Genomic DNA, 12,370 nt, shown 5'->3' on the forward strand with positions numbered 1-12,370 from the left:
CTGAATCTTGTTCCGTAGGCTCTGGCGCTCCACGTTCTCCATCTAATATACTAAATGATAATCAGCTCAACTTAGTTGAATCCATGCTAATAAAGAAAAAGTGGAGGACTTCCTGCCCACCTCCACCCCAGGTGTTGGGAATTTCAGGCCCAGCTGGAATAAAGTTGGAGGGGGTGGGCACGGGGGATGGCAACCCATCTAGGAAGATTTCATAGGCTGGTGGTGCCTCCCTGAGCCCTTCAAATCACCCACTCAGAAGGCAGCCACCCACTCCCCAGGCAAACCGTGGTGGGCCGCATCACCCAGTGACTTAAGATCAGATCACACAGCCATTTAGCATTTCTTTGAATTTTATTGAAAATTGACATGGACATTAGAAAGGTATCAGGCTAAACAGTGCTGGTTCTGGGATGTTTCTCCTGGAGAATGAAAGCCCCAGAGGGGCAATGACTGGTCACACCTTTGAGCAAAAAGAACAAAGGAGAAGAAAGGAAAAACACACACAGATTCTGGAAAACATGCAAAGAGGCTCTCTCAAGAGACACTGAACAGCAGAATGGTGGTGATGGTGGTAGGGGATATATGAGAATGAGCACACTCACATGGTATTTTGATGCAAGTTAAGCCAATGAATTCAAGGCAGATTTACCAACATCAAAGCTCTCCCTCCAGATCCCAGGTTGAGCAGAAACCTCTCTCAAAACCCTAACTGGTCTTGGAAGGTGGAATGGAGTAATTTTGCCCTCACTAAGCTTAAACCCCCTCCCTTCTCTACCTAAGTGTTAGATAGTGGATACATTTTCCCCCTTTGCTGGAATCTATAGAAGGTCTGCGAATGCTGAAGAAGATACAAATGTCACTTGACTTTCTCTTGCATATTCAGAAATGTTTAACAGTGGCTGCAGACAGTCAACCCATCGAACCAGAGAAATGTTTAAAAGAAAAACATAAAACTCAAACAAAACCTTGTGAACAGAACAGTACTTTCATACCCACAGCTGAGGTGTCCTGCCCCAGTCACTTACACTTGGGTGAGTGGTCCTGTAGTTGTTTCTCTGAGGTTACATTTCGTCCATTTTCCAGCTCTGATGGTTCTTTTCCTGCCTTGTTAGTTAGGACAAGACACTTCCATTTAAAATACCATGTGAGTCAGGAAGAGAGCTTCTTGCCTGGACACAGGGACACATGAACACTTGTTGAGTGGTGTGGTGTATGTGTGTGTGCTTGCAGTTTGAGGGGAGAGGAAATTGGTTGATTTCTGATTTGAGACAATATGGAACCCTAACTCTTCTATAATGGCAGTCTTCTCCTTTAGACTTAGTGCAGCTGCTGAAGACAAGATTAAAAAAAGCTGGAAAGGGAGAGAGAAAGAGAAAGAAAACATGAAATTAGCCAAAGAAAGAGGACATTCAAAGTAAGACAGGGGGAGGGGAATGGGCAATATTGAGGTAGCACAGATTGTAGTGTGAGAAGACAGGTTAGAAATGGGGGTCATTGCTGGGCCATCACCACGGGGAAATCTGCTGAGAAGGTTTTAAGAACACCACACACCAGTTTAAAGCTTCTTGTTTTAATTAAAAACAAGCACATATTAACAGCCACATGTGAATGCCAAATGATTAAAACAAAAAAACAAAAACAAGAGCCATCTACACTGCAGCTAGGGAAAGCAAACTTCTTGGCTTAAGAGAAGTGAGGGATGTGTGTACGTGTGTGTGTGTGTGTGTGTGTACGTGTGTGTGTGTGTTTCAGAAAAGCCACTCCAGTCTGGGAAAATAAAAGCACAGACCATTTCTAATGACTGGTTTTGTTTCACCAGAAGTAAACAGAGTACTTAGGGTATTTTTTTTTTTAAATAGTAACAGTTGTACTAATTTAAAAGCCTTTTCATTGAAGAAGGAAAAAATCTGTCTACAGTGAGAAAAGCTACCCAATGAAATACACATTTTAATAGGTTGATCAACTTTTTAATTTATGTTCACTCATGGGTTCGATTTTTGTTCACCAAACTTCCCTGATTATAAGGGTCACCTAGGGCACCTGTTACACACAGTCTCCTGGACCCCATTCCAGCCTTGCAGCATCACTGGGTCATTGGGTTAAGGAGCTGGCCTGGCATGCCTTCGTTTTGCCAGCCCTCACCCAATCCATCTTCAGATGTTTTTCTGTGGAAAAAAACCTCGAGGGTCTTCTAATACTAACTAGTCAGTTACTCTGAACATCAAAAGACCTCGTATCCAGGAATGTAACGTATATAAACAGATTGAATCCCTTTGTGAAACTGATTGGGAGTCAGGAGGCATGAAAATTAGTCTGGCTTCTGCCTCGAAACAGAAGTGAGACCTCGATCAAGTCCCTTCCCTTCTCTGGGCCTTCATTTCCCCTTACGGAGTAAGTAGGTTATATCGTCTTACTGACTAAAATGTCTCCCTTAATATAAAACTCCTCCTTAGTTTCTGAAGGTCTCTCCAAGGCTGTGTGGGTCTAATACTTTTGAATTATTCAGAGCTTCTCAAGCCTTAACTAGTTAATCTGTACACAAATGCAAATGAGGGCGCCTCCGGTTTGTAATGCAAATAATTACCCGGCGGCGGTGTGGGGAAGTGGTGGTTACCGGTTGGTTGTTTAAGCGTGAATTTCTGGGAAAGCAGCTCTGAAGCTGGACATAGAATCATCAAAGTTGCAAATATGAAGCCTTTCCCAAGGAGACCTGACAGGCCTAACTCAGCATCTCTCTGAGCTACTGGCTGAGTATCTGAGCAGATTTTTTTTTTTTTTTTTTTTTTGGTCGTTGGTTTGTTTCTACCTCCAAGCATATGGTCTTCAAAAAAATACTCCACTGTAACTTGAATTTTCCCAAGAAACTGGCTTGTGCTTTGGCAGCATCACCTTCATACTTGCTCTGGTCACTCACCAATCAATAGAGCACCAAACCTACACAGCAAACCTACATTCTTGCTTTGTCAACAAGAAAAGTACGTGCATATGTTTGCTTTTCATTTTTTTCTTTTTGCTTCCTATTATGATCTATAATTGAAGTGAGAAATCCCCTTCCCCTTCTCAATACTTCAAAAAGGCCTGGAAATTTGGCATAACCTTGTTTGACTGTGTGCTTTGAAAGTAAGTGATCAAAAAAAAGAAACTCTAAAAAAAAAATAGAAGTAGGTGGTCATGGTCAGTGCCAGTGGGGCTGGGAGGCAGGAGCAAGTTGCGGAACTCAAAAAGAAGTGAGCTTGAAGTACATGGCAGGATAGGGGTGGGGGGCCTGGCTGCCTGGCACCCCAAAGGAAAGCTGTCAGTTAAAATAGGAACCTCGGCTTAAAAGGCTAAATGGAGTCCAGTCCAGCTGTAGCGGGGAATACTATTCAGTACACAGCCATGGATTACTGCAAAGGAAGGGCAGAGAGACGGCATGTTAGCCACAGATCATTGCCAGGTCAACTCCATCTCTCACACTGTCACTGGCCAAACACCAAAGGCCACTGTGCCTCATAACCCTGACAAGGGAGGGCTCTCTACTTCACAGAGGTTCCCAAAGCCACTATCAGATGGGACCCATGATAAAAACTTAGGGCTGGAATATTTTTAAACTCTCAACTCCTTAAATTGGAAAGAAAGTTAAGGGCCTTTTCTTCTCTCCGGCCGAGTCTCATCTCTTCTTATTGGGGGATGCATGCAAAATGCATGTTAAAAATCATCATGACATTCACCAAATGAACTAGAAGACTCATCAGAGCAAACCCCCAAACACTTGATTCTTTTGACAGCTCAGTTTTCCAGCCTACAAAGTGGGATTTATTATTCCTGCTACTGGCCTCACCTTATTGGGACAGTATGGAGCCCTTCCGGAAATTACCCCCCGAGATGCTGAAATACCTCACAAGAAGAATTCGGTAAGGCTATCATTCAAGACTCTAGGCTGGTAATAATATTCAGGTTTATTCTCCCTTTTGCATCTGTGGGATACCCAGAGTTAGAGAGAGGGGAAACGTCTGCTATTTTCTTCAGCAGTTGTGTTTTATGGGAAGGGCTTGGTGTAAATAAATGCGTTGCCGATTTTGAGCACAGCTTGAGTGCAGTTACTTCGAGTGAATGAAAACTGGAAAGGGCTGGACTCAAAGGTTAGAAGGAAAAGGCGCCAAAGGCTGTCCTTTTGAAACCCTCTAAGAAATGGCTGTGGCTCCTGAGGATGAGGGTGGGGTGGACCAGGGAGGACTAGTGACTGGGATACAGGAGACCAAGGGGACAGCTGTGCTGATTGGTGGTTACCCAGCCATGGTGGTTGCAAATACCTCAGGGAAACTAACAGCAACCAGAACTGGAACGGGGGAGCTGGTGGGGAAGAGTAGCAGATGGGCCCCCTGACCATGTCACACCTCTGGCAAAGATGTGGGGGAAGACAGGGGGGATGGCTGGGGGTGCTGGGAGGGGGACTGGGATGCAGGATGCATCTGCGAGCCACATGAATGTTGGCTTCTTGACCAGCGGCCAGACATCACCCTCAGATTCTCAGGTTTCTATAAACCTTGGCAGGAAGAGAGGAGAGGGCGCGGGTTGGATTGTATGCCCCCCAGGCATGTTAAGGGGGAAATTAGAGAAAGGGAGGCCCAGCTCTGTTGCGCAGGAAAAGGGTGTCTACAGGAAGCCCAAACTGAAAACGAAAAGAGAAGCTGAGTTAATGAATGGATAGATTAATGTACCAAAAAAAAAAAAAAAGTCAGAAGAAAATTAAGTAATGAGGACTAATGGCTAAATTAGAATATAGCTATGTTAGATGGTCTTAAGGTCTTATTGCATTGGCTCCGGGGAACATGCTTTCTCTCTCATACACTCCACACACACTCCCACATGATGGCAGCAGTGGCATTAGCCAGCAAAATAATGATCAACAACCACAAAAATACATTTTATCTTTCTTTCTTTCTTTTTTTTTTTTTTTTGAGACAGAGTCTTGCTCTGTCACCCAGGCTGGAGTGCAGTGGTGCGATCTCGGCTCGCTGCAAGCTCTGCCTCCCGGGTTCACGTCATTCTCCTGCCTCAGCCTCCCCAGCAGCTGGGACTACAGGAGCCCGCCGCCACACCCGGCTATTTTTTTTGTATTTTTAGTAGAGACGGGGTTTCACCGTGTTAGCCAGGATGGTCTCGATCTCCTGACCTCATGATCCGCCCGCCTTGGCCTCCCAAAGTGCTGGGATTACAGGCGTGAGCCACTGCACCCGGCTCTTTTTTGTTGTTGTTGTTGAGATGGAGTTTTGGTCTTTTGCCCAGGCTGGAGTGCAGTGGCCGTGATCTTGGCTCACTGCAACCTCCATCTTCCAATTTCAAGCGATTCTCCTGCCTCAGCCTCCTGAGTATCTGGGATTACAGGCGCCTGCCACCACACTCGGCTAATTTTTGTATTTTTAGTAGAGACGGGGGTTTCATCATGTTGGCCAGGCTGGTCTCGAACTCCTGACCTCAAGTGATCCACCCGCCTCAGCCTCCCAAAGTGCTGGGATTACTGGCGTGAGGCACTGAGCCTGGCCTATCTCTTCTTAATGACTAGGTCCTGACTAGTGTCCCCCACCACCCACCCCCAGCACCACCACCCACCCCCAGCACCACCACCCAATACCTTGTACAGGAATACCTTCCACAAATCTCTAAGTGGCCTCAGGCCACTGGATAGAGCCCCAGGCTCTAGCCACTGCATTTCCTGTCCCATTGGGAAAGTAGAGGAGGCTGAGGTTTCACCCCAGGAGATCCTTAGAGCTGTCCTAGTCAGCTAACTGGTACTCTGGGGCAAGACCTGTTTGCAGAGCATATGGGGATGATTGCAGAACTCTGTTCTAGGGTCCAGACCACAGTTACCTGAAAATGTGAACTATGGAAACCCATCATTGGTTTGTGCTTAAATAATACTTTGACCTCTCTTCCATGTAAATTTCATTCCTGTGACATAAATACAGCAAGTAGAACTGATCCCCATTTCATATGAGTAGACCAAGAAACACAGAGAAGTCAACAGACTTGCCTGTGGCCGCAAAGAGTCACAGCTGGGCCCAGAGCTGGTGTGTGTGTGTGTGTGTGTGTGTGTGTGTGTGTGTGTGTATTTTTATTTCTTTTGAGATGGAGTCTTGCTCTGTCACCCAGGCTGGAGTGCAATGGTGCGATCTCGGCTCACTGCAACCGCCGCCTCTGGGGTTCAAGCAATTCTCCTGCCTCAGCCTCCCAAGTAGCTGGGATTATAGGCACCCGCCACCATGCCCAGCTAATTTTTGTATTTTTAGTAGAGACAGGGTTTCACCATGTTGGCCAGGCTGGTATTGAACTCCTGACCTCGGGTGATCCTCCTGCCTCGGCCTTCCAAAGTGCTGGGATTACAGGCGTGAGCCACCATGCCCAGCCAACTCTCTTAAAAAAAAAAAAAAATAGAGAGATAGGGTTTCACCATGCTGCCCAGGCTGGTCTCCAACTCCTGGGCTCAAGTGATCCTCCCACCTCAGCCTCCCAAAGTGCTAGGATTACATAAGTGAGCCACCTCGCCCAGCTTCCATTTACTCATCTTGCAAACTGGGGATTATTCCTTCTCTACCTCACAGACCTGTTGTAAGTATAAAATGAGATACTATACAAAAAACAAAAACAAAACAACAACAACAAAAAAACACTTTGGAAAGCAATAAAAGCTATACAAATGCTCATATCTTATTTTTATTCTTTGTCTACTTCCTAGGGGAAGAGTAATCTAAAAAACACTGCAATGGCCTATGTTCTAGGTTTCATGGGAAGGCTGACGTATTTTGATGTGTGTATACTATCCATATACTGTGCACTCCTAAGGACCAATAATGATTGAGGTAGAGTATCTGCAACGATGTAGGGGGTCACAAAGGAATCGCTTTTACAAATGCAGAGAGCTATAAGTAGTGCCTCAAGCAATTTCAAAATGTGGAGGCACAGTAAGCCTCACTCTGCCTGCATTCTAGGTGGCCTTCGTGATCCACCTCTTGAATGAGGGCTTTGAGGAGGGGGCGGGTTGCCTTTGCTGCTTTCAGATCCTGGGGAGCCAAAGCCTCCCCTGACTCGTTGGTCTGAAATTGCTTTCGTGGTCTGCCAGGGAGAAGCCTGCCAGGAAGAGCCAACCTACTTGGGGTTGGGGTTGCCTGTTCCAGCTGTTTACCAATTGCCTCTCACTTGTAAAGTGTAGCTTTAATTATAGTTTTGCCAGAATTCATTTTAGGAATGGCCACTAACAATGATTTACTTGGGGAAACCTGTAAGCAACTGTGTCAAGCCACGTGCAGTGAAACCTGAATTAACTGAAATCTCATTAACTAGAATACATATTTCCTGCTCACCTCATTAAAAATGGGGGAACAAAGAACATAACACATGAACTGAGTTCCTATTACATGTCAGACACTTCACTAGGCACTGGAACTACATACAGTGCAAAGAATGGACAGGCATTCTAGGAACTGACTGTCTTCCTAAATGGAAATCTGCTGTTTAATTCCAGTCAACTAGCAGGGGCTCCAAGACTTGCTGTTAAGCCAGACAGTAAATCAAGTCACTGTTCTTTTAAGATTGTTTCCTTTGGCCCGGTTTCATGGGCCTTATGTTGCAGAAACCTCTATGGACTTCCTCTTCAGGATTTGCTTCCAAGCAGGATGTTTTGCCAGCTGCCCCGAGTCCCCAGTGCAATAGCTGCGGCAATCAGTTTGGTGACTAACAGCAGGCTCTCCATTTAAATCATAAACTACATGGGTGAGTGGGGAAAAGTCTTCTCTATATTTTATATTCCCTGATCCAAACAAACCAAATGTAAAAGGGCATTTATGAGACAACCGGGATGTTTCAAACACTGACTAGACATTTCATGTTAATGAATTATTGTTCATTTTGTAGGTGTGATAATGGTGGGGTTGTGGTTATGTTTTTTTAAAGAATCATTATCTCTTGGAAATATATACTAAAGTATTTACAGATAAAATGATATAGTTTTGCTTTATAATAATTCAGCAAGTCTGTAGTAATTGATGAAACAAGATTAGGCATATGTTTATGGTTGCCTGGGGGCTGGGCTGGGGGCTGAACTGTATTATCCTCTTATTTTGCTCATGTTTGAAAGTTTCCACGGTAAAGTTTAAAAAAAATAATAATAACCCTTCATCGGGCGCGGTGGCTCACACCTGTAATCTCAGCACTTTGGGAGGCCAAGGTAGGCAGATCACCTGAGGTCAGGAGTTTGAGACCAGCCTGGCCAACGTGGTGAAACCCGGTCTCTGCTAAAAATACAAAAATTAGCCAGGAATGGTGGCACATGCCTATAATCCCAGCTACTTGGGAGGCTGAGGCATGAGAATTGCTTGAACCCAGGAGGCGGAGGTTGCAGGGAGCTGAGGTTGTGCCACTGCACTCCAGCCTCGGTGACAGAGTGAGACTCCGTCTCAAAAAAAGAAACAAACAAACAAAAAAACCCCTAATTATGTTAAATTAAAAATGTTTGTATTTCCTTTCCATCCACTACCTGAGTCTAGTAGAGGAGATAGAAGGTCCTTAATCCCTGCTTTCAGTCTCCCTATAAACTATGTGAAACTTTATAAACTTCTATTAACACAACATCTAGCACTCAGGAATCCTTACCTGCTGATCTCCTTATAAGAGGTTTTCATGAAGCCAGTACTTGTAGGATTAAATGTAAGGAATTCTCTATAATTTCTAAGATCTCTTCATTTTCCTCCGCTTTTATTATGGGTTTTTTTTTTTTTTGGTTTTGTTTGTTTGTTTGTTTGTTTTTTTGAGACGGAGTTTCGCTCTTATTGCCCAGGCTGGAGTGCAAAGGTGCGATCTCGGCTCACTGCAACCTCCGCCTCCCAGGTTCAAGCAATTCTCCTGCCTCAGCCTCCCGAGTAGCTGGGATTACAGGCATGCACCACCACGCCCGGCTAATTTTGTCTTTTTAGTAGAGACAGGATTTCTCCATGTTGGTCAGGCTGGTCTCGAACTCCCGACCTCAGGTGATCCGCCCGCCTCGGCCTTCCAAAGTGCTAAGATTACAGGCGTGAGCCACTGCTCTCAGCCTTATTACGGTTTTGAGGGGTACAGTCAAAGGAAATTTGAGAACTTGAACCCCTCAGATATGAAACTGCCACCAGCGGGAAACAGAGAAGTGAGTTTCCATTGACTCTGGACATTCTCAAACCTGATGGAGGGGGATGGGAGAGGGTTGATGCTGACTGTGACATTGCAGGACGGAGCTTGTGAAACCCAGTTTCTCTCATCACCACGGTTTCATTAGTTTTGAAAATAATGGTTATAGCTCCTTTTGTTTTTGAGATGGAGCTTCGCTCTTGTTGCCCAGGCTAGAGTACAATGGCGCAATCTCGGCTCACTGCAACCTCCGCCTCCCAGGTTCAAGCGATTCTCCTGTGTCAGCCTCCAGAGTAGCTGGGATTACAGGCCTGTGCCACCATGTCCGGCTAATTTTTTGTATTTTTAGTAGAGATGGAGCTTCACCGTGTTAGCCAGGATGGTCTCAATCTTCTGACCTCAGGTGATCTGCCCTCCTCGGCCTACCAAAGTGCTGGGATTACAGGTCTGTGAGCCACTGCGTCCGGCCCGATTATGGCTCTTTAAGAAAAAAACTTCCCACACTGAAACCTCAAATACTGATCACAGGATCCACCTGTGTTACCCAGCTGTTCTAGCAGCAAAAGTCTGAAAACGACCCCTCACTTTAATCAGGCAGGCAGGCAGGCATTCCACATGTACACTTGAAACCACACCAGACTATTTCTGCATATTATAAGTCACGAGAGAAAACCAGCTAGACCAATGAAGCAGCTTCTTCTACGATTAGATGCTTGTGTTGGGGGTGCGGGATTGGGGGAGATATGTTCTAGAAGCCACTGCCAGTTCTATTTAGAGTTAATCAAGCTTACCAGGACCCTGGGTCTCATGCAGCATGCAGCAAACAGCAGAGTTAACTGTAAAACAGTAAGAGCTGATGAAGATGGAGTGAGCATGAGGGGAAATCAAATATTATGACTTGACACAAACAATGAAGGGTTAGAGGTCAAAGGTGATTAGGAGTAGCAGGAAGGGGAAGTGGGAAGGGTGGACTGGTAGGAACCCCTGAAACACTGATACTCCTTTTTTTTTTTTTTTTTTTTGAGTCAGGGTCTCTCTCTGTTGCCCAGACTGGAGTGCAGTGGCGCAATCATGGCTCACTGCAGCCTCAACCTCCCGGGTTCAAGCAGTTCTCCCACCTCAGTCTCCTGAGTAGCTGGGATTATAGGCAAGTGCCACCAGGCCCAGCTAATGTTTATTTATTTATTTTTTTTGTAGAGACAAAGGTCTCACTATGTTGCCCAGGCTGATCTCAAACTCCTGGACTCAAGCAATCCTTCGCCTTGGCCTCCCAAAGTATTGGGATTACAAGCATGAGCCACCACGGCTGGCCAGTACTTTCTTAATCTCTTTAGGGGCAGCTAAAGGAAATTCTGAATATGTGACTCTTAGATCCAACCACCATCTCTCAAGAAGAAATACTACTACCACCATTTCTGCCCTCAAAACTCACTACCGTGACTATGGGAGGAGGGTAGCACAGGTCTAACGGTGGCTCTTCCAGAAGTTAACAAATTGCTCATGAAATTACATAAGAAGCCAAGACTCAGGGCCACTTCTGCATCTGGAAGTACAGAAGAAGACAGGTCATTCTGTTAGGCCCTTATTGCTAATATAAGGTGCCACATGCCAGCAGGGTTTTCACCCATTTCAGAATTGGAAAGGGGCACTGTCACCAACCCCAAATATTCCTGGAGAGTAGAGAGGGGTATCTCCCTGTTGGGGTCTCCTGCCTGGGGTGGGAGAAGTCAGTCAGTATGAGGCAACAAGGGGAAAGCTTGATGTAAGAAGAACTTTTACTGAACATCTGAATAGGGAATATTTATAGTTTCATTGTAGCCTGAACAAACCAATTCCTAACTCCCACAAGCAGGCTATGAAACTGCCCCAGGTACTGAGTTAACAAATACCACAGGACTATGAAGGCAGCAGGTTACAGCTGGATGACAAATTTAGATTTTTCTGATCTTAAAAATAGGAATTCATTCCTGCTGGTGCAACTAATACACCATGACAGATAAGTTAATACAGTACAGGGTGTGTCCAAAGAGACTTTTTTCTGGCTAGTTGAACTTTATCCATCAGGTAATACCAAAAAATTTCATTCATCAGTGAATTTGACATATAGTATTAAGATTCAGTAAGAAAAATTTCTGGACTAATTGGTGAAGATGTTCTTTTTTTTTTTTTAGACAAAGTCTCACTCTGTCACCCAGGCTGAAGTGCAGTGGCATGATCTTGGCTCTGCAACCTCCACCTCCCAGGCTCAAGTGATTCTCCTGCCTTAGCCTCCTGAGTAGCTGGGACTACAGGTGTGGGCCACCATGCCCAGCTAATTTTTGTATTTTTAGTAGAGACGGGGTTTCGCCATGTTGCCCAGGCTGGTCTCAAACTCCTGACCTCAGGTGATCTGCCTGCGTCAGTTTCCCAAAGTGCTGGGATTACAGGCGTGAGCCACCGTACCTGGCCAAGATGTTTAAATTACACATTTGCATAAAGAGTAATTGGATTGCAAAGCTGAATGCCTTCAAATATAACATATTTTACTGTTATGCAAAAGTTACCATGTTATTCCTAAGTGATAAGCCAGAGGAAAGGAAGGTGTTTCTTCCTTCTGGCAAAAATATCCCATAGTTAAGTCCAGGAACAAATGGCTGAAAACAGAAGGCAATGACCATGGACACCTTTTGGATCCTCAGTACCCTTCAGTAAAGACACAGCTAAACAGTCCACCTGGGAACTCCTCAAGCCACACTGCACAAACAACTGCAGGGCACAAGGGCACCACAGGAGTTTTTCTAGATCCCGTTGAAATATTTTTCTCCGGTTCTGGGATGAGGAATGGGTAACTTCAGCAAGCAGAGACTGGGGTTGGGTGAGGATTATTGACCCACATGGTATCCAGGAGCCACTGTTCTAATACCAGGGGAGATCAGAAGGTCTTACAGTCATTCCACAGATTGAGGATGGGGCACATGCAGCATACACTGGCATCTGAGGGCTCCCCCATAAGTTCTCAGCACCCCAGGCTAGGCAGAACTAAGCCAGCAGGGAGGGATCACAAAGGGGTGGGAAATCAGGGCTGAGCTGCAGCCTTCACTGGCAGCAGTTAAATTCTGTTGGCTGCAGAGAGTAATAACTGAGGCAGGGTGAGGGTGGGACTACGGCCATGGAGAGGTGAGCAACCTCAGATATAGGGCAAGGGTGGGGAGAGGGTGCACCAAGTTTCTGCTAAAGGCTCTCTCTTTCTTCCACT

The 12,370-nt window shown here is 45.4% G+C and overlaps 1 protein-coding gene across 16 annotated transcripts in view; it reads right to left on the reverse strand.

Annotated features, from left to right (window-relative positions):
* Positions 1–332: 332 nt before the first annotated feature.
* The window catches only part of SEPTIN6 (septin 6), a 79,897-nt gene continuing 67,859 nt past the window's right edge, over positions 333–12,370 (reverse strand). For 2 of the 16 annotated variants that reach the window (XM_016942665.3, XM_016942668.3), the window contains exons 10-11: positions 9,927–9,988; positions 333–1,351 (exon numbers count right to left, since the gene is read on the reverse strand). In XM_016942665.3, the coding sequence (XP_016798154.1) occupies positions 1,113–1,351; positions 9,927–9,988 (301 nt within the window). In that variant the 3' untranslated portion in view covers positions 333–1,112. Of the gene's footprint in view, positions 1,352–1,554; positions 3,387–3,920; positions 4,652–9,926; positions 9,989–12,370 lie in introns of those variants that run through there. The other 14 variants (XM_016942672.3, XM_063803825.1, XM_063803819.1 and 11 more) reach the window with 9 other exon arrangements.

Source organism: Pan troglodytes, chromosome X, assembly GCF_028858775.2.
Source record: "Pan troglodytes isolate AG18354 chromosome X, NHGRI_mPanTro3-v2.0_pri, whole genome shotgun sequence".
Lineage (NCBI taxonomy): Eukaryota > Metazoa > Chordata > Mammalia > Primates > Hominidae > Pan > Pan troglodytes.